This window comes from Centruroides sculpturatus, unplaced genomic scaffold (genome assembly GCF_000671375.1).
Source record: "Centruroides sculpturatus isolate CEXI.00-Female unplaced genomic scaffold, Cexi_2.0 scaffold162, whole genome shotgun sequence".
Taxonomy (NCBI): domain Eukaryota; kingdom Metazoa; phylum Arthropoda; class Arachnida; order Scorpiones; family Buthidae; genus Centruroides; species Centruroides sculpturatus.
The window spans coordinates 159,572-185,380 of record NW_019384555.1 but is presented as its reverse complement, the minus strand read 5'-3'; the positions used below and the strand labels follow the sequence as shown (position 1 = coordinate 185,380).

Below are 25,809 nucleotides of genomic sequence, written 5' to 3'. Positions count from 1 at the left end.
ATTCTAATAATTTTTTAAAATTAATTTATCAAAAATCCATTTATTTATTATATCATCTAGTCAGAGAAATTCATCAGCAATCAAATAAAACAAAAAAGCATGTTTGAAAAAAGGTAGTTTGAATGGCAGTTATGGTTTATAGTCATATACACACTGTCTGGAAGCCACTACCCTCACCCACCATTACATGACACAATATTTATTTTTAGTTGTATATGGTTCTTGCACTTTATAGAAAGTTTCTGATTAGTTTATTTGACAGGTGAATGTTAATTACTTTTATTCCTCATTCATAAATCTTGCCCTTTTTTCCCTTGTTGTTTTATTATTTTATAGCTACTTTTTGGCTGTTTGGGGAGACTTATCACATCACAATTTTCTGAGGAATTTTTACTGGTTTTTTTTATTTTTTATTAGACTTTTGATCTCAAATATGTGCATTTTGGGNTTTTCCCAGGAGGTTGTTGTTAAGGTTTTGGCTTCCAATATGGGCACTCTGTCAAAAGTTCCGGGTGACACATCACTGACTAGCTGGATCCTCCTCAACTCCATGGGAAATAATTTTTATGGCTTTTAGCCTATTTTGATAAAACGCTCGAATTTAGATGATTGAATTTCCCAATAATTAAAATTTAAAATAACACTTTATTGTGGGTCTGTTCGTCCCTCACAAATACTATCCAATTGGCATCAGGAATGCATTAAATTTAATGTTTATGTTGATTTCAACCATGGTTCAAGAGGTCAAATAGTCACCTGGAGACAAAGATAGATTAATTGGAATATTTGTTTCCTGTATTTTGCTTCCCAAGCAGCTGATTGTGGACAAACATCTCAACTAATCCCAAGTTCTTACCTGATCTGCAATTTCACTAGACAAAGTGAGCTCCAGAATCATTGACTCATAAGCTGTCAGTCATTGAGGGACTTATCAGCAACCTACACAGCAAAATTCAGACTCTCTCTTTAAACTGATATTAGGAACTGAATGTTTATAGGAAACAAATAAAAAGAAATGTTGTAAGCATATCTTTATTCAATTAAACATATTCTCTTATAAATAAAATAAAATCTTAATTATGTAAAATTTATTAGATAAAATTGTAAACTCCAACTGAAGAGGGGTAGAAAAAACCCAAAATGCACATCAAAAGTCTAATAAAAAATAGAAAAGAAAAAAACCAAGTAAAAATTTCTCAAAAAATTGTGGTGCAGTAAGTCTGCCCAAATAGCCAAAAAGTTCATTATTTTATTTAAATTAAAATTCTGGAGATTTTATGAAAATACTGTATCCAAATCTAATTTGAGTTAACTAGTTTGATTTAATAAGTAAATTTCTCTGCTAGATGGTTGGGAAAAGGCTACTTATCGTAATCACTTTTAGATTTAAATAATATTAATAACAATAATTGACCAATAACATTAAGTAAGATAAGAAAATAAGAGTACAGTTAATGGAAATTTTGATTTTACTGATTGGCATTAAAAGGACATGTTTTAAAACTGTAATAAATTTTCAAGTTATCCATTTTTAATATTAATGTATCTAGCATGTAATTAAAGCAAAGAATTCTAGCAATTTAAATAAATGTAAAGTGAACAAACAAACAATAATTAAGATGCTTAATGTTTAATATTTAAAGCAATGTCTAAAACTTTTAACAATAACTGATGATAATTGCACATTATCACCCATATTGAAGCTACTAGCATGAAATGCCAGTTTAGAAATGTTTATTCAACCAAAGATAATGATAACTATAACCAAATTCTGATTAGAATAAAGTAATATTATTACGAAGTATTGAAATTCTGTTGAAATATTATAACTGCAGTAGTCCTTTGTTACATCATTCATTTGGCTGTATCTTGTTGTTTTGTTTTCTTTTATTTTCAAATATAAGTGCTTTAGCCAATAATTTTTAAAAAATCAGTTGCCATTGAATTTCTAATGGCAAAGGAATATTACTTTATTCCATTAATTGACCTTGAAACTACTATACAAAATACAACCCACAAACCAAGTCTGGATGGAGATTGAAAATAGACGTAACAAGTGGATATGCACATTGATTATATTGCATCATCTGACTTATCACTCATTTGGTTTTCCTCCTAACTTATGCAATATAATGAGAAACCACTGTATATTTTAACTAGTGTTTTGGACAAGACGATTCTGATAAAATTAGCCAATTGATGATTATCTGTGATTACAGTATGTGGTTTTTTATTTGATAAATTTATTATCTTATTATGAAATATTAAAAATCATAGAAATATTTTAAATTGAAATTATAATGAAAATTTATTAAAAACAGTTAAAATATACTGTATAAATAAAAGAAACATAGTACAAAAAACATATTTAAATAAACCAAACAATTAATTGGGCTACTTTACTGCTACTGTCAATAATTAAATACTGAATAATTTGGAACTAGAGATAGGCATTAGGCACCATCTCTTGCGAAATTTAATAATTATAATTAAATTAATATTTAATAAATAATTTAGAATATTCTAGAAGAAAAAAGTAATTGTGGTAAAGTAGCCCAATGAATCTGGAAATTGTTTGGCTTCTTACAAAAACTTTTAGATGTTTATATGTACATATTTAAATGTAGAAATATATATGTGTGTGTATTTTCACAATAAAATAATAATGCACTTCAAACAAGCATTTATAATAATTATTAACAGAATCCAAATATGAATAAACAACAAATTTATTAAAATTTCTTTAAATATTCAATTGACATTTCCTTTGGCTATATATATTTTATAAGTATACTGTTTATTTAAGTTACAAATATTTTAATAATTTAGCATAAAGCATATTTAATACTGTCTAGTTGAAGGTTTTTTTTATCGATATTAAAAAAATATACCAGTAACAAATCATTACTTCCTATTATTACAGTATAATTTTGGAAATTCTGCATTTCTCATTTTCATTCAATTTTTTCAGTCTTCTATTTTCTTTTCTTTGTGCAAGTTTTCCTGTTGTTCATTAAAAGAATAAGAAAAGGAGATGATATTAAAGTTTATAAAAATTTAATTTGTTTCTATGATATGCTTCTTGTCTATTTTTTGTATATATTTGTGAGCACTATGTTGGCCTTCTTTATTGCTAGACTTATCACACCATCACTGAACACAAGACCAGCCTTAGAAAATCACTTTATTTTTTCAAAAAGAATGCATTTTGGACCTCAAGTTCCTCATTAGCTTGTTGTAATTTAAATAATTATGGAATTGATGCTACCACATTTAAAAAAAGTACAATAAAATCACATTTGGTAAAATACTGATGACAAATCATTGATTATAGATCAAAATTTCAGATGTTTGATTAAACGTGCTGATTCAATGATTAGTAATTTTGCTGTTTTAGTCAGAGTCGTCAAAAATCCCCCCGACTCTGACTCCGTTTTACTTTCCCAACTTTTTATGTATATAAAATATGAAAAAGTATTTGAATCATATAACATTTGAAGTTTTTTGCAAATCTATGTTAGGAGATATCTCGAACCCAAAAAATGTCAAATAAAAGGAAAACTTCATGCATGCTTGTATGTTGGCATCTAATTTGTTTAATATCTTTATTCTGTTTCGAAATATTAAACAATATCTCAGAATGAGTGAAGTTTAAGAAATGAAATTTGACACGGTAGCATGTGTATAAAGGGCATTAATTCTATTAAATTTTGATTCTTAATTAAAAGTCAACAGCGTAGAGACATAGAAGGGGTCATGTGTCATATCTCCAGTGTGGTGGGATTTAATGAATATTTTACTCATTATTTGCATTCACAATCTTATAATCGAGATGGGTTTATAATAATAATAATAAGCTCAGAGTTCAAATGGTTAGGAGTTGAAAATTGAGATTTGGTACATAGTCACGATACGTCATAAGAATATACACTAAGAAGAAATTTTTCGAAATTCCTCTCGAGAGGGGAGTGTCTCCCTCTCTAAACGAGGGTTAAACTAATTTGTTTGTGTACAAATGTATTTACTATTTTCATTCATACATGCTTACTAAATACCATTGCCATCATCAAACAAGTCAATAAATGTGAATTTATATATTCAGTAGATCTGCCAAATTTTAATGTTTAATTTTTTAAAATTGTTTTATTTTGTATTTGTTAATATAATCAGAATCGTAGTCATTATTACTTTTCCGGCTGTTATGTAGTATAGGCCTATAACAAAGGAAAAGAATGACAATCAGTCAAAAAATGACTTTCCCAGATTTTTTCTCTTTTGGACTCTAGAAGCCTCGAAACATAGAAAAGTGCAAAAACATTCTGGGGTTTTTCTGTACACACAGATGCTAGATTATGTACCAAATGATTTAGTTCAACCATTTTGAAGTTAATAACTCCTGTGTTAAACCATCCTTCTCCAATTCAAAATCATGCCCCCCCAAAAAAGCCAAAAATTGGAAAAAAAAAAAAAAAACTTGAATCTTCTGCATAGGTTGACGTTTCAAGGCGTTTTGAGTCCAAAATTGCAAAAATTTGGTCTGGGATCATTTTTGACCGATCGCTACACTTTTTCTCTGTTATATATAATAGCCAGAAAAGTAAAAATTATCTAATACATATTTATATATTGACTAAGTCATTACTTAGAGGAGTCTTTTAGCTTTGGAATAAAAAAGTTTTTACATTCTATCTTTACTTCAACTATATTGAAGCTTATATTCTGTGGTCACGTGATGATGTCAGAATTTTTGGGCCTACTTTGTTAACAAGTTCGCCCCTCATCAGAGTTGTGTAAAAGTCTACTGACTCCACAGCCCTGCTCAGAATAGTATAATTAAAACAATTATACTGTTCTAATCATCAAATCAGCACGTTTAATCAAACACCTGAAATTTTGATCTATAATCAATAATTTGTCATTGGTATTTTACCAAATGTGATTTTATTGTACTTTTTTTAAATGTGGTAGCATCAATTCCATAATTATTTAAATTACAACAAGCTAATGAGGAACTTGAGGTCCAAAATGCATTCTTTTTTGAAAAATAAAGTGATTTTCTAAGGCTGGTCTTGTGTTCAGGGACAGTGTGATAAGTCTAGCAATAAAGAAGGCCAACATAGTGCTCACAAATATATATTTTATTTGTTAATAGATGGCTCTAGTATAGTTTATTAAATATATATATATCAAAAATGACATCAGATTAAATACTAATGCATATTATGATTTTAATTATAGCAAATTAAATTGCTTATATTATACATTTTATTATTATATCCTTGTATACCTTACATCTTAATAGTTAATACTTAATAGTTATTTGAGAAAATTCATATATGAAAAACAAATCACTTACTATTATGGATACTTTAATGTTAAGGAAATTGTTTAGAATATTTCTTAAAATTTAATATAATTAATATAATGTTATAAATATATGTTTGTTCAGCATTTTAAATTCAATAATTATATTGATTTAAAATAATTTCTATCATCAATATCATTATATTGATAATAGAAATACAAGTTGTACATTTTTATTTGTAAAAGATATTAATATTTTGAATTTGATAATTTCTTGTTATCCATCTGCTTTGAATCTAACTCATTTATTTATTTCTGTGTTGATTTAATATTACTTGACTAAATACAGCTGTATTTTAGTTATTTGAAAGCAAACATCCTGTTTCATTTATTATAGTAAATTCATAGATTATCAAATTACAGAAAAATGTTTCAGATTTAATTACATTTGTTAATCTTATATTAATTTATCTTAATACATATTCTTAGCTAACAGATACCAGAATGTAATGTCAAAGTTGTATTTGTTACTGATTTTAGTTTAAAAGTCTATATTTTATTAAATTTTTCAAATATAGTATTAATGTGAAACTATATTAATTCGATGAATTTAGTGATTGAGTTTATTTTCAAATTTTTGGAAATTAAAATTATAATCATTAGCATGGAAATTGCAAATAAACTGTTTGACAAAATTTATTAAATATGTACAGAAGAGTTCAATTAATAAATTAATAGATCACACACACACACACACACACACAAAATCATTTCATTGCTGGATGCCTCAGTCTATAGTACAACTGGTAGGGTTAACACTTGTCATAATATAGACTGGGGCATTTGCAGACTGGTACAATCTCAGATGACATGAACCTCATCCCAATGCTTAAGTACACCTCAGATAGTACATAGAAGGCAAGATGTTTCAAAGATAGCTGTTTTTTGTAAATTATATGTTAAAAAGTCCCTTACGTGACATTCTTCTAGTTGTATATACCAGTATTAATATAAATATTAATATTTATTTTTAAATTTGAAACTATGTCTTTTCTTTTTCTTTATTTTTTAGCACAATGAAGTGCAATCAATCAGACACCAGGCAGTTTTCCATTCTTTATTTATTGAATTTCATTTAGTTGAAAAAAATTGAATAAAGAATGGAAAAAACTGCCTGATGTCTGATTGATCACACTTCATCTGTGCTAAAGAAATAAAAAATAATTAAAAATTATGTGTTAAACTATTGTTGCTAATAATAAATAAATTTTGTATAAATTTTATAATAATCTGGTTTATAATTTTGATATTTAACAATTATAATTAACTTTGTTTCGACAACAACAACAAAATTATAATTAACTGTTTCAATTAAGAGAGAATTTTTTTAATTGAAATTTAAGCTGTAGCTGATTCATAGTACATATATCTCAACTATAATATAACTATAACTGAGTGCAGTAATGTTTCATAAATGATATCTGATAATCTTGGTGAAACTAAAATGCTGCAATCAGAATGACCTGCTGAATCACAAAGGCAAAATTATTTTTAACATTTAATAATTTTTCAGATTTTTATCATTTTTAAATTTTACTATATATACCATTTAAGTTAAGGTTTACAGGCAGAAATTTGATAAATTTCATAAAGATTAACCTTTATGAAATTTATGCCTGATTATTATGTAATTTAAATTTCATTAATTTAAAAAGTTCTCTTTTACAATTATAAATTTTGTCTTAAAACAATATAGAATTTAATCTTTTATATACTTTTTAGTAACAAACTAGCAATTTTTTTATTGTGAGGTCGTCACAATGCTGGGCTGCAATTTTTAATCATAATTTTAATTTATTTCATTTAAAATATATGCTCTCCACTTAAAATTAGTAGTGGCTTGCTCCTGAACATCATACCTTTCCTTTAGCAATAGTCATGCCAGTCATCTAACTAACACCTTTCAGGGAAAAATTTTTTCAATTGAGATAACATGACTTCCGGCGTGTATCGGATGTTCTTATATAGTTAATTGGGACCTCCTGCTTCTAAGGTTCCCATATCTGGTCTCGGATTTCATCCATCTAACTCCATTCATGAAATTAAGGAAAGATGGACAGAAGGACAGGCAACAGTGGGAATGTATAGGTCTACAATTTTTTCAAATTGCAGCCCAACAAATATAATTCCTAATGTTACAGAAAATTATAACTGCAGTTTCAGAAGTCATACTTAAAATAATAAATGTTCCAAAATATTCACACTAAAATATGGAAAGATCTGCTATATTGATATAGTATCATATTACCTGCACTTCTGTTAAACATTCTAAAAATTTAAGTTAAAAAGAATTATTATTTAAATTCTGAAAATGTTGTCATAACAAATAAATAAGTTTTGAATTTTAAGCTACATCTCTAACCTAAATTTTGCTACTATGTCTCTCTTTATTTCATATATCATATCAATTTTTTATTAATTTTATTGAATTTCTATGGATTTATGGATTGGATATTTCAGACGTTACCAAAATCAGTCATATCAGATGTTTTGATTACTCAAACACAACTATTTGCTTAGTCATTTACTTTTAATTTCATATATTGTTGAAAATCTCAGAGTAAAAATTTAACACTAATGATTTATGTTTTATATTATTCATAATTCATCTTTATGTCAAAGCAATGTCAGCAAGTTTTAATTGATTTTAATGTGAGGTCCTGAATAGAATTTGAAATTACATGCTAGAATGTTAACAAGTGTCCAACTGGGCAGTTAAACTCCAACCTTTGAAATAAAAAATGGAAATGGACAAAAAATTAAAAAAGGATATAGCAAAGTGATTTATTTAATTAAATAATATTTTATGGCAATGATTATAAATCCAAGAAAGCAATTTTTCTCCCAACTTCCTTCTCCCACATGAAGTGTATAGTGGCATACATTACAAGGGATTTATGGATTTATACGCTTGGACCCCCCCATCCAATGTCGCTTGCCCCAGACTTTTCTTTGAAGCAAAAACGCACAAAGAGAGCTGGCCGTTAAGGCCTTTAGTCAATAAGCGGTCCCACCCTACATACTTCCTTGAAAAAGCGCTTGCTAGATTGCTAGGTGGGCTGCTTCCTTCCTCCTCCCAAGTAGTGTCCTCATCTGTCACGGCTAAAGAGAGGTTATTCGCTACGCTGGCTGGCTTGAATCCAGATACTTACACATTTTATAAAATGGATGTAGTTGCGTTGTACCCTTCGGTACCGCACTTTGAAGCGGTGATGCTAGCCAATACCTTACTTATCAAAGAGGGCTTTACTGCACAGCAAGTTTTAGAAGTTCACAAAGCATTACTCTTTATTACGGAGCACAATTACTTCCGCTTTAATGGAAAGATTTACCTGCAGAAGCAGGAGGTGCCAATGCACTCACCACTGTCAGCTGTATTGGCAGAACTCATCATGCGGCGCGTTGAACACAGTGTTTTTAAATTCCCTCTCACCATAGCTTACTCCTTAATTTATTTAAGATACGTAGATGATATTCTTTTGGCGTGGCAGGATACGGAAGACTCCTTCCGGATATTAGAACACCAATGATTATAAATTCTTGACATCAGAAAGGTAAACACAAAAGGTTTGAGTTATGAGGAAGAATTTCAAAGTTTGATAAATATGTGACCGTAGGGTCGGTGTTTCTTTGACACCACTTCAGGATGTGACACCACCGAGTCTCGCAGGACTCGGAAATCGCGACTTTATGCATGCGAGCGGTAGCGGGTGAGCAGTTGGATTCGGAGTAGAGGTGACGAGAGAGACGAGGAAGTGACTCACTCAGACTCCATAGTAACAAATAAATAACAATTTTAATTATAACAAAGGAAAATACAGATATATTCGATTTCTGGCATACCCCCTAATTATACTAGGCCATTCGAGAGAGAGAGTTTACAAACGAATCGCGGGTTGATAAATACCTTTCTTTTGGGTCGAATATCAGCGGTCAGATGACACCGCTGATGGAATGTTCGTTCAAAATAGTTCTGGATCTTGTCTGTTAATCGGAGCCCAGAGGTGTGAAGGCACTGAAGTGGGGATGATATCCTTAAAGAGGCACGGTATTAATCCTGGAGTCTTGGTCTCGGTATAAATCCTGGAGGACGGACTTTGGAAGATGACTGACTTTGGGTGTTTTTTCCGTTTTCTCTTGTTATTCCTCTTGGGTTTTTCCCAGGAGGTTGTTGTTAAGGTTTTGGCTTCCAATATGGGCACTCTGTCAAAAGTTCCGGGTGACACATCACTGACTAGCTGGATCCTCCTCAACTCCATGGGAAATAATTTTTATGGCTTTTAGCCTATTTTGATAAAACGCTCGAATTTAGATGATTGAATTTCCCAATAATTAAAATTTAAAATAACACTTTATTGTGGGTCTGTTCGTCCCTCACAAATACTATCCAATTGGCATCAGGAATGCATTAAATTTAATGTTTATGTTGATTTCAACCATGGTTCAAGAGGTCAAATAGTCACCTGGAGACAAAGATAGATTAATTGGAATATTTGTTTCCTGTATTTTGCTTCCCAAGCAGCTGATTGTGGACAAACATCTCAACTAATCCCAAGTTCTTACCTGATCTGCAATTTCACTAGACAAAGTGAGCTCCAGAATCATTGACTCATAAGCTGTCAGTCATTGAGGGACTTATCAGCAACCTACACAGCAAAATTCAGACTCTCTCTTTAAACTGATATTAGGAACTGAATGTTTATAGGAAACAAATAAAAAGAAATGTTGTAAGCATATCTTTATTCAATTAAACATATTCTCTTATAAATGGCAATCTTGACTCAGTGTCCAAACTGCACTCACATAATTTATGATCTTCCTACTTGTCCTGATGTAAATTTTGGCTACTTTTGGGTTAAATCAACAATCTCACATTAACAATTCCAGCAAATATGATGTTTAATCTGGTAAAAGCATTAGTTTCTAGTGTTATAAATAAAAAAGAATAATAATATTTTCTTTCCTATGATTCTCATCAGTCTATTTTTAAATTATCATTAACAGATCAGTCTTTTTGATACCTACATAATTTTTGTTTGTAGAAAAGGGCTGGCAGAATTACAATTTAATAAAAAGTAAAACACCTGGATACGAGTCCAATTTTTTTTGCCATGTCTAATCACCAGGAACAACTATTTCCATTGCAGAGACAACCTTTCTTTAGAGGCTATGCCTCTGCACAAATATGTAAAACAGTTTAAAATGTCCACAGGTGACAATCCCAACACAATTAAAAATATAATATTTGTTTGTAGATCCTGGTGATTAGACATGGCAAGAAAAATTGGACTCGTATCCAGATGTTTTACTTTTTATTAAACCTACATAATTGTTTATTTTTAAAACAGTTTGAATATAATTAATAAATATTTTATATTTTTAGAATAGATGAAAGCGGTGGGGAATCTGATACACCTACTGAAGTATATGATAATGTTATTAATGGTTCAGAAGCTAAAGATATGTTTAATGAAGAAGTAGTGGATTTAGAAGCAGAAGAAACAGTGGTATTAGAAGCTGAAGAAACAGTCGAAGCAGAAGCAAATGGGGAACTTAATAAAAGTCCAATCTCTGATAATGAAGAAAATATTAAAGATTGGGATGAAATAGTATCTCCTTCTGAAGAAGTAAGTAACAGTTTAAATTATTTCTCATTTCATGCTAAGTAATTATGTCATAATAAAACAGTATTGTAAGCTCTGGTGACTCAAAATTTGAATTTTATGTTAGGATCTTTAAAAACATTAGTGTGTTCATCTGTAAAATTCATTTCTGGAAATAGAAAATGCAGAAAAAGTCCTTTAAAATTCTGAAATCATTTTACTCATTGATTACAAGAAATTTCTTCACTTCATTTCACATAGACTAGATATGATCTCTAACAGAATGTGAGTTGTATGACAAGAGAATATTTGATAAAAATTGTTTTATCAATGAGAAAATCATCTGAATTTCAAAGAACTATTTTTCATATATTTTTTATTTTTACAAACGTGAAAGTTTATATTTTTAAGAATTTCCAATTTTTCTTTTTATTAACAATACAGAATTTAATTAACAAATATAAAGTCTCAAATTTTAAAATATTAGTTTACAACAAAAAATGAATAATATATATTCTCAATTTCTAGCATAATTAAATAAATTTTATTTTACTTTTCTGAAATAATAACAGTTATAATAATATTTTTACGGAAAGAAGACTTTGAGAGAAATTTACGTATAATATTGCTATGTAATAAATCATAAATACCATACATCAGACCTGGGAAACAAAATGATCATGATGAACTGATTTGATTGGTCAGTAACAGATAATATGGTTCATTAACTCATAAATCCCTTGTAATTTTAATAGGAATATTAAATCCATATTTTTTACAGAGAAATCTTTAAACTGTTCACTATAGATTGGTAATATTATACTCTGAGATAACTTATGGTGGATACAAAGAAGTGTTCTTTGTATCATTGGTCATTTTAGAAATTCTTATGTTTTGCCCTAAACAATTTCAGTTAAGTGCAAAATGAGTGCACTGAAAAGAAGCAAAACTTGTGATTTGTATGACAGAGAAATATAATTTTTTCTTGTTGTTAAAAATAGATGGTGCCGTTTATGTCTTTACTAAAAAAAAGAACCTGGAACATTAATTACCATGCAATAAATAAATGTAACTATGCTTTGTAGCATAGTTCTATTAGGGTGGATTATTAAAATTTTAGAAAAGAATAAAAATGTGACAGATCATTGATTCTTTTGACTCTTGAAAGTTGATCACACCCCAATATAAGTTGAGCAAGCTTGCAATATATTATGTTGAGATTTTAAAAGAACATTATTAAAAATATACTCTACAAGAGTACAGTACACTTGTAAAGTTGATCATCATTCTGTCATATAATTGTTAAGATTATTAAAACAAATAAGCTGGGTTTAAATTATTTAATATTTAATATGACATTATTAAATTAATATGTAGAAATAGCCTAATTTTCAAATGTACATTTCTTTAGAAGATAACGGAAATTTTTTAAAAGAATTCTTAATACACTGTATACAATTAAAACATTGAAATTATAGGTTTACACAGTATAATTAAATTTTATTCAATATATATTTTAAAATTAAGGATTTATAAATGCAATAATTTCATTATGAATGATAAATAGTTAAGAATTCTATAATCAGTTTTCATAATTTTTAATATTTAATAACATTCAGTAATATAATTTGAATTGTATAAATTTATGTAATTTACCTATTTCAATTTTTAGGAACAATCCAATGAAAGTGAATCTAAGCTTTGTATACCTAATTTAGAGCATCAGTTAGTAATTGGATGTGGAAGACCTTGTCTAGTCAAATTAAATGAACATATGGTAATTATAGTTCTTTATTTTATAATATTATAAAACCTATTCTGCTTTAGTTAAAATATTTAAATATTCATGAATTTTTCAAATTTTTGTAATACTCAAGTTTAGTAAATGAAAAATGACTTTTATACAGAATACTTTTCAAATAGTTGAAATGAATGATTGTATGTAAAAAGTCATTGGTAGATCAGGAGTAAATTATTGGATGATTCTTAATTTATGTAATAAAATAATAATTAAAAGTTTTATTGCTTTAATAACTTATTAATATAAACTTCATAAATTCAAAATATAAAAATTTAACAAAATTGAAAACTAATGATAAAAATTCATATTATTTTAACAAAATAATGAAGTTCTTATTATTGATGGGGAAAAAATCTGGGGTGGTTGCACCATTGCTGCCACTTCCTGAATTCCTCTGAGAAAAGTGAGTCCAGAAAACTAGACTTTTTTCCTTCATTCCAAAATGTTTTTTCCTCATAAAATCCAAATAATGAATCTAAATTGTTTATTGGATTACTTGGTAAAAGTTTTTTATTGATGATTAGATTACTAATCACTAATAATCAATTGCATATGTGGATTGGACAATAAAATGGACAGAGTACATAAATGCAATAAGGTAAACATTATGAAATTACCTTTATGGTGATAATATCTTTAATTTATCATTTGCCACCATGTGAGGAAAATGGGTTGTTATATTATAAATATTTTTTCTATATGTATCAAATTTGTGTTAGTATATCTAATGTAATCATTTAGGATTATGCCAATGCTGCCCAGATCTGATGTTTATTATGTACAACTGTATTAAATTTTTAAAATTTAATTATATGCTATTCTAAATCTTTACCAATTTATCAATCAAATCTATATAGATGTTTAAGTTTCGTTACATTTTTTTTTCTCCAGATAACATTGTCTGTAGAGATTAATAAAATCAGTGTTCTGGTTATAGCTTCAAAAATAAATGTAGCGTTAAATTAGTTTCTTCTTTCTAGAATGTATTCCTATAGTACTCTGTCATGCTTAAGCTACTTCTAAATAAAAGCAAGGAAAGAAATTGTTTTCATTCAAAAAATTTATCATGTTAGGTTATTAAAAAGAATTTCTTCGAAACAGATGATAGACTTTTTGCTTATGTCTTTGATTTAATTTATTTACAATGCTCTTGTTTGTTTTACTTTTTTATACAATCTAAATATTTAAAAGTTATTCATAAAGAAGAAAAAAATCCTAAAAAGAAAAATCTTAAAGATATAAATATTCACAAGTCTTTCACCAAATTTTGAAAATTGAATTAGTAATCTATATCAAGAGTTCCCAAACATTTTTGACTGCATACCCCTTTACCAAAAACTTTTTAAAACTGTCAATTCCTTAGTCATTTACTCACTGAAATTAATAAATTTGTCCAGTACTTGATATTAAATATTTCACTAGGTATCAAACTTTTCATTTTAATCACTTGTAATTAATGATTGAAAATGATAAAAGGACTACGGAATATGACATTATCTTCTGCAACATTTAATATTGAAACTTGCACTAATGAAAATTAAAGAAAAAAAATACAAGTAGAGTTTTTTTTAATTTTTGGCATTTATCAAATAAGTAAGTAAATTCAAAATAAGTACAAATATTGAAATCACTTTATTAAACATAAAAATGAATTGAAAAAATCAACATATTCAGACAGAATTAAACGTCAATAAAATTACAACAAAAGATTTTAATTAATCAGAATTATAAAACTAAGAATACCAAATAAATTAGCATAGAAAACTGAATTTAATGAGATGGGTGCATCTCGTGATCTGTCAACAATTTATCTATGTCTGGTTTTAAATTAGCGAGTTGCATTCTCAAATCTCCATGTTCAGTGATATGCAATTGATGTCTGTTCTGAAGCAAGTTTAAAACTACACTGAAGCCTCTCTCTACCAGATATGACAATAGAAATGCCAGCAAATATTTTTGTACAACAGTTCATAGAGCTGTGTACAGAAGTGGAATATCTTGTTGCAGCCAAAACTTTTGATACCCCTATTTGAATCGTATCTTGAGATCCTCATTCATGCTGATGGTTATCAGCTCATCTTGCAAAATTATATTCAGTTTTGCACTTGTAGTGTATGGATTTATTATCCAGTCCAGTATTTTCAATGATAGATTATCTTTGAACCTGGTTTTGAAATCAAAATGAAGAGCTTCCAAGTGGTTGGCATACAGCAAGGTGTTTTCTTCTTGAATTGTGCCTATCTTAAATAAGTTGGGAAACTGGGAAAGCTCAAATCTTGCAATATTTTGCTTTAAAAATATTAATCTGGCAACAAAAGCCAATATGATCAATTTTGCTTTGATGAGAATCAAATTGTCTCCATGCTGTTGTAAATTAACATCATTAAATTTACCAAATAAATCACTTAAATAAGCAATATCTGTTTTACTCTTAAGTAAATTTTCTTTCAAACTGGAATCCTCGTATTCGAAAAACTCCAAACCAGATTGAAAAAGTGCAAAAAATCTGAGGATGGCCAAAATTTGACCATCCTCACCTTAAAATCTTAGATGAAACAGTTTAGAATAATATAGTGTAAATATGCAAATTAGAATAAATTTAAAATTAATATTCTGAACAGTTACAAGTTTTGAATTTGAAACAGATACAACAAAACATTTGAATTAAATAAAATGAAATAAAACTTAGAAATTTGATGAATTCATTAATTTTCTTTCTTTCTGCAAGAGGTTGATAGCAAAATATTTAGCATACTGATAAAATCATGATGCAGGAAGAAATCAAAAAATTTCAAAATCATACAACTTATTTATTAACACAGATCATAGATACATATAACCTACAACAACAATATAAAGGTCAATTCAATCTTAAACCTAAATTGGGAGAATTAGCCAAAGAAAAAAATAACAAAACGAACCTAAAAAACAGTATCTTATCTAAACAATGAAAAAAGAAAGAATCAGATTAGTCTCTTATCCACAAATTGGATAGTCTTCCAAGCAACCAAGGCTAACTGCTGGTTAAATAGCCTGCAAACCATACCCTAGGACAGGGATGGCAAACCTTTTTCATTGTTCATGCCACAAATTTATAAATAATCTTTATGAAAATACTAACGTGACACACTAAAATTGTCTAGCATAAATTATGATTCTTGTATTTTTCTCTTTTTTGCTTTTTTATTTTATGTTTTTTCTTTTTCTTTTACTCTTGAGAAAAAAATTATTATAATTCAATAAACAAAGAAAGAAAGCTTTTTATTAAACAATTTTATTAATATGATATCATTTTAAAAATTACATCTGTTACAATTTATTAAGGGTAATTTAAATGTTTCACAAAATACACACAAACATTTGTTTTTTTAATGTGATTTTTGTTGCTGCATATTAGATGATAAGGATTTTATATCTGGATTATACTTTGTTATTTTTAAAAGTACACATGCAGAGCTTGATTCGTCCGGCATCCTATTTTTGAATTTATTTTTTATAAAATTCCTGGATCAGGGGTTGAATTATCACTGAAAATTCTTGATTTGGTTTTTTCTTGATTTGGTTTTTCTTTCATTTCTCTTGATTTGGTTTTTCATGACTTTCAATGTCAGAAAAAACTTTTTTGTTTTCGAAAAATGTTTATGTGAATTTGAAAGAATGTCGCAATTAAAAACTTTAATTTGACTTCAAATGCTTTGATTAAGTCAAACATTACAATGATTGGTTTATTAACACCTTGTAGTTTTATCTTCTCACTTAAATGAGTTAAATATCAATCAGTAAAAAAAGATAGTTTTGCCAGCCATTCTATATCCATTAATTGACTGTATTGTTCAATAATAATCTCATTATTTAGAAATAATCTAATTTCCTCCAAACAATCTACAAATCTTTGCAAAACATTTCCACAGGTTAACCACTGTACATTATTGTGCAAAAATAAGCTATTGTATGATGAGTTTACCTCATTTAACAATTCATGAAATTTTCTTTTAGTTAGAGCCCTTGCTGATATAAAATTGACTACTTTTGTCACCAAACTCATATCATCATCCAAAATTTTCAAACCTGTCTTGGCACGTAACGCCTGCTGGTGAATAATGCAATGGAAATTGAGAATTGAATGTCCAATACATTTTGTAAATAAATTTATAAATCCATTTTCCTATCCAATAATGCTGCAAGTACCATCAGTTGTTACTGATACAATTTTGGAAGTACTGTACATATTTCTTTTTTGCCCAATGCATCTATAACTGCATTACAAATGTCTACTCCTTTTGTTGTTGTTAGTGTTGATAAACTTATTAATTCTTCTTTAACATTATTTTGAACAAAATAAGGTACAAAAATTGCTAAATGAGCTGAACCCGTTACGTCGGTGGACTCATCAAGGCAAATGGAAATAAAATTTCAAGATGTATTGATTGTTGAATTCTAATTCATTTTTATAATTTATAAAATAAAATTTCGTTATGATTAATAAAAAAAATCATATTGTGCGTGCCATCAAATTTTCTTTTATGCCATAGGTTTGCCATCCCTGCCATAGGATGCAAATTCACTTAATTATATTTTTGTCTTTGAATTTATATAAAATTTATAATTTATACAATAATTTATTTTAAGATATACCTAATAATTTATATATTATTAGGTATATCTTAAAATAAATTATTGTAAATAAATAAATAAATCATATATATATGGCATTAACCAAACTTAAAATAAATTTAGTATTTATGATTGTTAAATTAGCTTCATAATTTCTGATTAATAAATGTAATTGTATATAGTACCTTTCCATGAAATTTGTATGATTTGTATGATTTAATTAAGTTATTTAATGTAACTATCTGTTGCCATTTATTTAAGTGATTAAAAACAGATTACATCATATTATACATCAGCTGAAAGTATAGATTTGATTATGGCTTTCCTTCTTGTTTGTTTTCATATGGTCTTTAGATAAAGAATCAGATTTTTTTCTTTCCTCGTTGTTATATATAACAGAGGGAAAGTATGGCAATCGGTCAAAAAATAACCCCCCAAGAATTTTACATATTTTGACTGACGACTCTTGAAACGTCAAGAAATGCAAAAATATTCAAGGGTAATTTCTATATGTGTGGATGTTAGTGTAAGTATGTGGGCATTTTGTTAACCCTCTTCAAAGCTTAATAACTTCTGTGCTTTTGTCAAAAATTTCTGAAATTTTGCAGGGAGGTTTGTTTATTAGGGGGATTGATGTTGTTAAATTTTGGTGATTTAAAGGTCAAGGGGGGTGGACAGAAAAAGGAGATTGTGCGCATCTCCAGTAGGGTCAGACTAAATGACAATTTTACTTGTTATTAGCATTTACAATGTTTTTTTAAACCTATTTCTTCCCTCAAAATTAAGCTTTTTACCATTTTTATAATAGTTAAAAATATAAAAAGTTTTTAAATGAAATATGATAACGGATGGTGCCACCAAATATTGCCAGGAAAGTTGAGCAACTTGTCACTGGATTTTTTTTTAATTACTTAAGATAAAACATTATAAAAATAATAAATAGCAATAAATTAGCTAAATAGTTAGATTAGCTAAAAATATTTCTTATTTACAGATTATTTTTTTCAATGAAATCTAGAAACAGAAATGTTACTTTATTCAGACTGGTCACTTTAAACCCGGATGAGTGTTAAAACTTATCCAGGCGTAAAGATCTTTCCAGCACTGCTTGACTATATTCATATGATGCATTAGTTTCACAGCAGTGTTTACAGTAAAATAAATAAATAAATTCAAAAAATGAATATGTGTAAGTCATTCAGTAGTTTTGAGGCAATATATGTTTTCCAAACAAAGAAACAATATGCAAAATAAATGCAAAAATAAATCATTATGGCACAAGATGCCAGTGTCCTTATAAAAGAGTGAACATTGTACAGTCTGCAAATTGGTAGAAATCTGCAACGATTTCTTATATTCATGAACATTTTACTCTAAAATGATTATACTTTATGGGAAAAATGAGATGAAACATACAAGACCTAAGCATACAATCATTCTGAATGTAATATATCAGTTGATACAAATCTGTAGCATAGACGGGGATTACAATCCAGATTTCCCTTGTCTTTACAACATTGAAATTTTGGTATACTTCCATGCATATCCACATAGAAGCATATGTGAAGCAGCAAGACAACATGGCTTGAAGAAATCAAAAACACATCAAATTTACATTGCCATGACATACATGCATTCAATTGCTATGTGAAACATGCAAACTTATGATAAATTTATACTAGGACAAACCACAACTGCTTGAGAACATTTTATGGATTGATGAGACACTTTTTCCGCGGAATGAAGTGTATAACTGCCATAATGTACAACATTGGGCATGGCATGTTTCACAATGCATGCAAAATATGCAACAACAAGTATGATTTACATTAAATATCAGGTATGGCATTTGCAGTGATCAAATTCTTGGCTCTGGATTCATTGACAGCACCTGGACTAGTGACTTAATATCCTATGCACAATAGTGGATAAATTGATTGATGAGTTGCCATTGGATCAACTACATCAAGTTTGATAATAGGATAGTGAACCAGCTTATTCTTGGGCAGAAGTGCATCAGTGGCTTAGAGTGATTCAGCAACACATCAATAGGACAACACGGTCCTGTTCCACATTGTCCTGTCAATTTGTTGCCGAATCGCACCACGTTCTCCGGGCTCGATACCACTAGATTTTTTCCTGTGGAATCACCCGAAAGCATCAATTTATGACACACTCAGCATCACCATATGGTTTTGTCAAACTTCTGAAATGAGTTCCAGAGACTTTTACAACAGTGACTGCAAGTATGCTACATCACCCATAATATCATCTGTATATCTTTGTGTTTCCACCGAGACAATTGTCTCGAATATGCACGATAATTTATTGAAAAACGTATATTTTTTTTTAACATTCTAAAATTCTACAAATAAAAAATTTTCCATAATTTTTTCAGGCTATTTTATTGAACATACCAGCATATGTAAAAAGCAGCCTTGTAGATTTAATATTTGATATAATTTTTCATCATTTATTTGAAGTGCATTATAACTTTTTTCATCTTTACATATTTTGCCAGAATAACTTTACATAAAAAGTTTTAATTTTTCTGTTGATTTTAAACATATTTTTATATATTCTAATTTATCATTAATGATGATAGTCTTATTAAAATAACTTTGATTTAAGATAATGAATAAATTAAAAGATATCACATTCAATTAAGATGTTAAAAACTGATTTTAATATTTTTGTATTGGAGATTACAAAATTTAAACCCAAAATAAAATATTTGTTAAATATTTATCAATTATAAAGTCTAAAATTCATCTTATTAAATATGATAATTTATTGAAATATTATATTTTAAATCTATTAATGTGCGTAATTAAATAACAACTTGCAATAAAAACCTAACTAAAAAATTAATATATATGATAATAATAAATTTCGACTAATTAAATCATTTTTTTAATGGCAGGTGTAAATGTTAGAGGGATAATTATTCCACTTACCGCTTCACCAACAGCAAGACTTTTGTCCTTGGCTTTACTCGGCCATCTCAATTATTTAATACAATTGTTTGAAAAATGCTTTTGAATAAAAGATAAAAAAAATTGTTAACATTACAACTAAATAAACTCAAGATTTATTCTTGTGATATTTTAAAAAATAAAATAAAAATTAGAACAGGTTTATTTATATGCATAGATGTAAAGAATTCGCATCATTACAATGTATAGATACTTGAAAGAGTACGATTAAAAAAATTGTTTACTGAGAGAATTCATGTAAACAAAAGAAAATCAATTAATTAATTTGTTTTATTTTGAAATGACACACTTCTGCTTGCAGCTCTTCAACAATGATGCCGTTTTTATTTATTTCATATAATCAAATTACTTTTGTATAACTTTTTACAATATTTTTTTAGTGTGTGTGTATATATATATACAGTGATAACTGCTTAGGCGACCACCCGCACTCGACGGGCACCTGTCAAAACGGGCAAAAATTTCTGGCACGGAATAGTTTATACATAGTCTTCGTATAGACCGTGGGCATCGATTTTTGATCCGAAACAACATACGCAACTGTAATAAGCGACCACTTCCGCGAAACTATTGTTCGAATCCATCTCAACAACGTTTCCTCCTCCTCATATAACGAATTAGTCTAAACTCTTCTTCGAACCCTCGAAATTACGTTCAGGTGTTAATGAATTAGTCTAGCAACAAAGGAAATTCATTTCAGTTTGTCGAAATTGTCCGAAAAACGAAAGAAATGCAAAGTGTGGTCGTTAGATCTTCAGAGAAAGTGAAAATGGTTTATCACAACGGCAATTAGCGGCGAAGTTTAACTGTGTGAAAACGAAATTTATTTTACCGTAGATCTACAGTATTTTCCTTAGGAGTATAAAATATTGTACACGATACTATTAATCGGTTGATCTCATTGTTTAATAAAATTTATTTTGAAGCTCATATACAGTACACGTGCGATAAATAATTTCTGTATCAATCTACTTTATTTCCACGATATTTTTAGAAAAATAATATCCAAGTAATTTTCGCAGGCAAAATACTCAAAAAACAATAAACGCATTAATGCAAAAATCAGTTTTACAGGCAACCTTCCTTTTTCCATGTAATGAAATTGTATTATGAGAAAAAATAATAAAATAGTTTTACAGTAGAGCATCGATTAACCGTCACATCGGTTAACCGACCGTTCTAGTCGGCAAATTCAAATGTCCGCTAGTGATGTGGCGCTACAATATTTGGCTATGTCTTGGCTACTTCAATATTATTTTTACATGTTTTAGCTGGCAACACTAGCTGGACCATGAAAGGGAGCCAGTATTTAAACGAGGCTTGATTTTCTAATGTTTAACGATACAATAGCGACGATTATTATTTTTAAAAAATTTTTGTTAGGCTTAACATCGATGAAAATTCAACACGAAGTAGGTTAATACTAATATACTAATTACATCGCATATAATAATATACTACACTAATAATGGATTTTTTCATACTTTTCAATTATCCGACCAATCCCAGTCCCCAATTGAGTCGGATAATCGATGCTCTACTGTGTTAATTAATCAATTTTTCTTATTGTACTTAAGAAAAGATTAAAAAATAATTTTATTTTAACTTTAAAAATACTGTAAACTAACTAAAACCAAAGTGATGGAGAGATACCACGCGCTTGTATATCGATGACGTAATACACGTAACTGAGGGGCGAACGAAAACGACCGAGTTGAAAGTCGAAAAAAAAAAGAAAGTGTGCATTGTAATCGAGAATATGCCAGTGTTGTATTAATCTGTCTTATAAAAGACAGGTTTTAATATATATATTTCAATCCTTTTTAAAGAATATAAGATATATAATACATATATTAATGCTTTCTTCTATGCACATTAACAGGAGTTTTAGTAATACTCATTAAAGATTTAGCTAGATATTGGGAGAGTTCATAACATTCATTAAAGATTGCTGAGAATTTAATCCAGATTCAAACCTAGATCCATTTCAGAGCAGTAGTATATATATATATATATCTTGGCCACTTTGTATATCCAGTCATCACAAAAACATATTTATATTAATAACTTTTTACAAAAATTATATTACCAGGGTTTAAAAATTGCAATTATCTATAAAATGAATGGATCATTATTTAGTTATAATCACTAATTACATTTTTATGATACAGTAGACTCGCTTATTGTAATTACGATGTCCCAAAACATGTAAGTTAATAATAATAATTATTAATTATAATTGTATAAATTGAAGATTTTTTGATAATATTTTTAATTGTTTTAATGAGAAGTTTCACTAATTGCAGTCTTATTTAATTACACTACTTTATGCCATTATTTGGTTATTGTTATCAGTATAGACACAATTAGTGGATTCTACTGTATTATAAAAAGTTTTTTTTCCCCCACTATTTGTTTTACATAGGTTAATTTTAACTGGCCTGTAAATATATTATTTTTTAATTCATTAAACTACTTTTCTTTTGCAGATTGTGAAAATAGATGGTATCAAATATGAAATATTCTCTTGATATGGTGTACTGGTTTACTTACAGTGGACAGTTCATAATCATGTTTTTAACTGCAAATCATAGAATTGATGTTGATAAATATCTCCATTAAATAAAACCTGACAAACTGTAATTGTTAACGGTTTTTGAAAGCAGTTTTGTATAAATTATTTTTTCTGACTCATCAATCAATCAATCTGAATTAAAATTTTAACAATATTTTGTTATTTGTACATATGATTATACAAAATTTATGTAATCAAATTTATATTAAAAAATAATTTTATTTTAACTTTAAAAATACTGTAAACTAACTAAAACCAAAGTGATGGAGAGATACCACGCGCTTGTATATCGATGACGTAATACACGTAACTGAGGGGCGAACGAAAACGACCGAGTTGAAAGTCGAAAAAAAAAAGAAAGTGTGCATTGTAATCGAGAATATGCCAGTGTTGTATTAATCTGTCTTATAATAGACAGGTTTTAATATATATATTTCAATCCTTTTTAAAGAATATAAGATATATAATACATATATTAATGCTTTCTTCTATGCACATTAACAGGAGTTTTAGTAATACTCATTAAAGATTTAGCTAGATATTGGGAGAGTTCATAACATTCATTAAAGATTGCTGAGAATTTAATCCAGATTCAAACCTAGATCCATTTCAGAGCAGTAGTATATATATATATCTTGGCCACTTTGTATATCCAGTCATCACAAAAACATATTTATATTAATAACTTTTTACAAAAATTATATTACCAGGGTTTAAAAATTGCAATTATCTATAAAATGAATGGATCATTATTTAGTTATAATCACTAATTACATTTTTATGATACAGTAGACTCGCTTATTGTAATTACGATGTCCCAAAACATGTAAGTTAATAATAATAATTATTAATTATAATTGTATAAATTGAAGATTTTTTGATAATATTTTTAATTGTTTTAATGAGAAGTTTCACTAATTGCAGTCTTATTTAATTACACTACTTTATGCCATTATTTGGTTATTGTTATCAGTATAGACACAATTAGTGGATTCTACTGTATTATAAAAAGTTTTTTTTCCCCCACTATTTGTTTTACATAGGTTAATTTTAACTGGCCTGTAAATATATTATTTTTTAATTCATTAAACTACTTTTCTTTTGCAGATTGTGAAAATAGATGGTATCAAATATGAAATATTCTCTTGATATGGTGTACTGGTTTACTTACAGTGGACAGTTCATAATCATGTTTTTAACTGCAAATCATAGAATTGATGTTGATAAATATCTCCATTAAATAAAACCTGACAAACTGTAATTGTTAACGGTTTTTGAAAGCAGTTTTGTATAAATTATTTTTTCTGACTCATCAATCAATCAATCTGAATTAAAATTTTAACAATATTTTGTTATTTGTACATATGATTATACAAAATTTATGTAATCAAATTTATATTAAAAAATAATAATAATAATAGTACTTAAATGTGTTATTTGAATGAATTGTTTTATAACATTATATAATACAGATATATTTTTTTTAATTTATTTAAAACAAAGTTTTACTATCATTCCATTGAAAGACTTTTTGTTATACTTTTTTAGGCTTCAATCTACATAAAATATGTATGTTTTAAAAAATGTACAGAAAACAATGCAAATTGCTACTTTATGTAGATTAGTTTTAAAAAAATAACAAAAAAAATATAGCAGAGACAATAGAATAAAACAGAATCGGTAGGACACATAAGAAGTATCTTTAAAGTGACTGCTTAAGTTTCTCCCTCTAAATGGAGGCCTGACAATGACCATCACAATTAGAACAATGCCAGGTCTGTTCAAATTTTTACAAAGAATCAACAATTTAGAATTATGGTTTCAACTTTAATTAATTCTTGTATTTAAATCAAAAAATATTTTTCTGTTTTAAACTAAAGATATAAATATTTTATTACTCATATTTATAGAACAATGCCTCTGTAACACTAGATATAAACGAATTGTTATTATCCAAAACGCAGTAGAAGATAAAAGAAAAATTATTTACACAGAAAAAATTCCAAAGCGTATAGATTTAGCATATCCTGTATAAATATTTACATTTAAAAATAGTAAAAATTTGAAGAAGTGACGTGCCCGAAGAAACAAAGATAGATATAAGAAGCACAAACACCGGTTGTTGGTCATCGTTGTTGTTATACGTTATCCTACGTCACATGGCCGCTAGCAAATATACTGTAACATGTGAATGACCTAGGAACGAGTCCGCCTGCGCAGAGCACTTGTTGCGCCACCGAGCGCTAAAAGAAAACATTTAAACGATAGTATGACTTGGTCGAGTGTGGTTACGTTTAGCACATGGTTCTGCAACTGTGTTATAAGCTGTGTTTAGCGTGTACTATAACACGTAACCATGACTAAACAGAAAGTAATACAGCGCAGAGTAGAAGGCTGGCTTAACATTTGCGGTAAGTACTATATTGTTTTATTTAAATTACCTCTATATAGCGCCATTTTTAAACGTCGTCTCGTGTATTTAAATATGTATATACGTTCTAAAGTCTTGCAAATTTTAACTACGTTGAAACTTTGGTTTGCGCCGTGTTTAGTTACAAACTCTGCACCCTTATCTCGTGTCAGATTCGATATATTTGTCCTTGGTACCTGATGTAACTATGCACTGTCTGAGTAGACATTTTTAAATGTTTAAAATTCCCCTCTTGACAGAAATTTTTCTTCTATCTAACCTCGTTAGAGATGACCGTAAATTCTCACGATCATAACTTTCTCAGGGTCAACCACTCGATATTGTTGCACGGCAAACAACAATCAAGCACCATAACATTGCAAATGTTTTGATGGAAGGAAAAAAAAAAGTGCNAAACATTTTGTTTTTTAATGTGATTTTTGTTG

General features: G+C 28.2%; 1 protein-coding gene across 2 annotated transcripts in view; it reads left to right on the top strand.

Annotated features, from left to right (window-relative positions):
• The window catches only part of LOC111623813, a 39,132-nt gene extending 15,994 nt beyond the window's left edge, over positions 1-23,138 (top strand). Inside the window, exons 6-8 of one of the 2 annotated variants that reach the window (XM_023366519.1) lie at positions 10,748-10,991; positions 12,640-12,744; positions 22,868-23,138. In XM_023366519.1, coding sequence (XP_023222287.1) covers positions 10,748-10,991; positions 12,640-12,744; positions 22,868-22,909 — 391 coding nt within the window. In that variant the 3' untranslated portion in view covers positions 22,910-23,138. Of the gene's footprint in view, positions 1-10,747; positions 10,992-12,639; positions 12,745-20,305; positions 20,620-22,867 lie in introns of those variants that run through there. The other variant, XM_023366520.1, reaches the window with a different exon arrangement.
• The last annotated feature ends 2,671 nt before the right edge of the window (positions 23,139-25,809 follow it).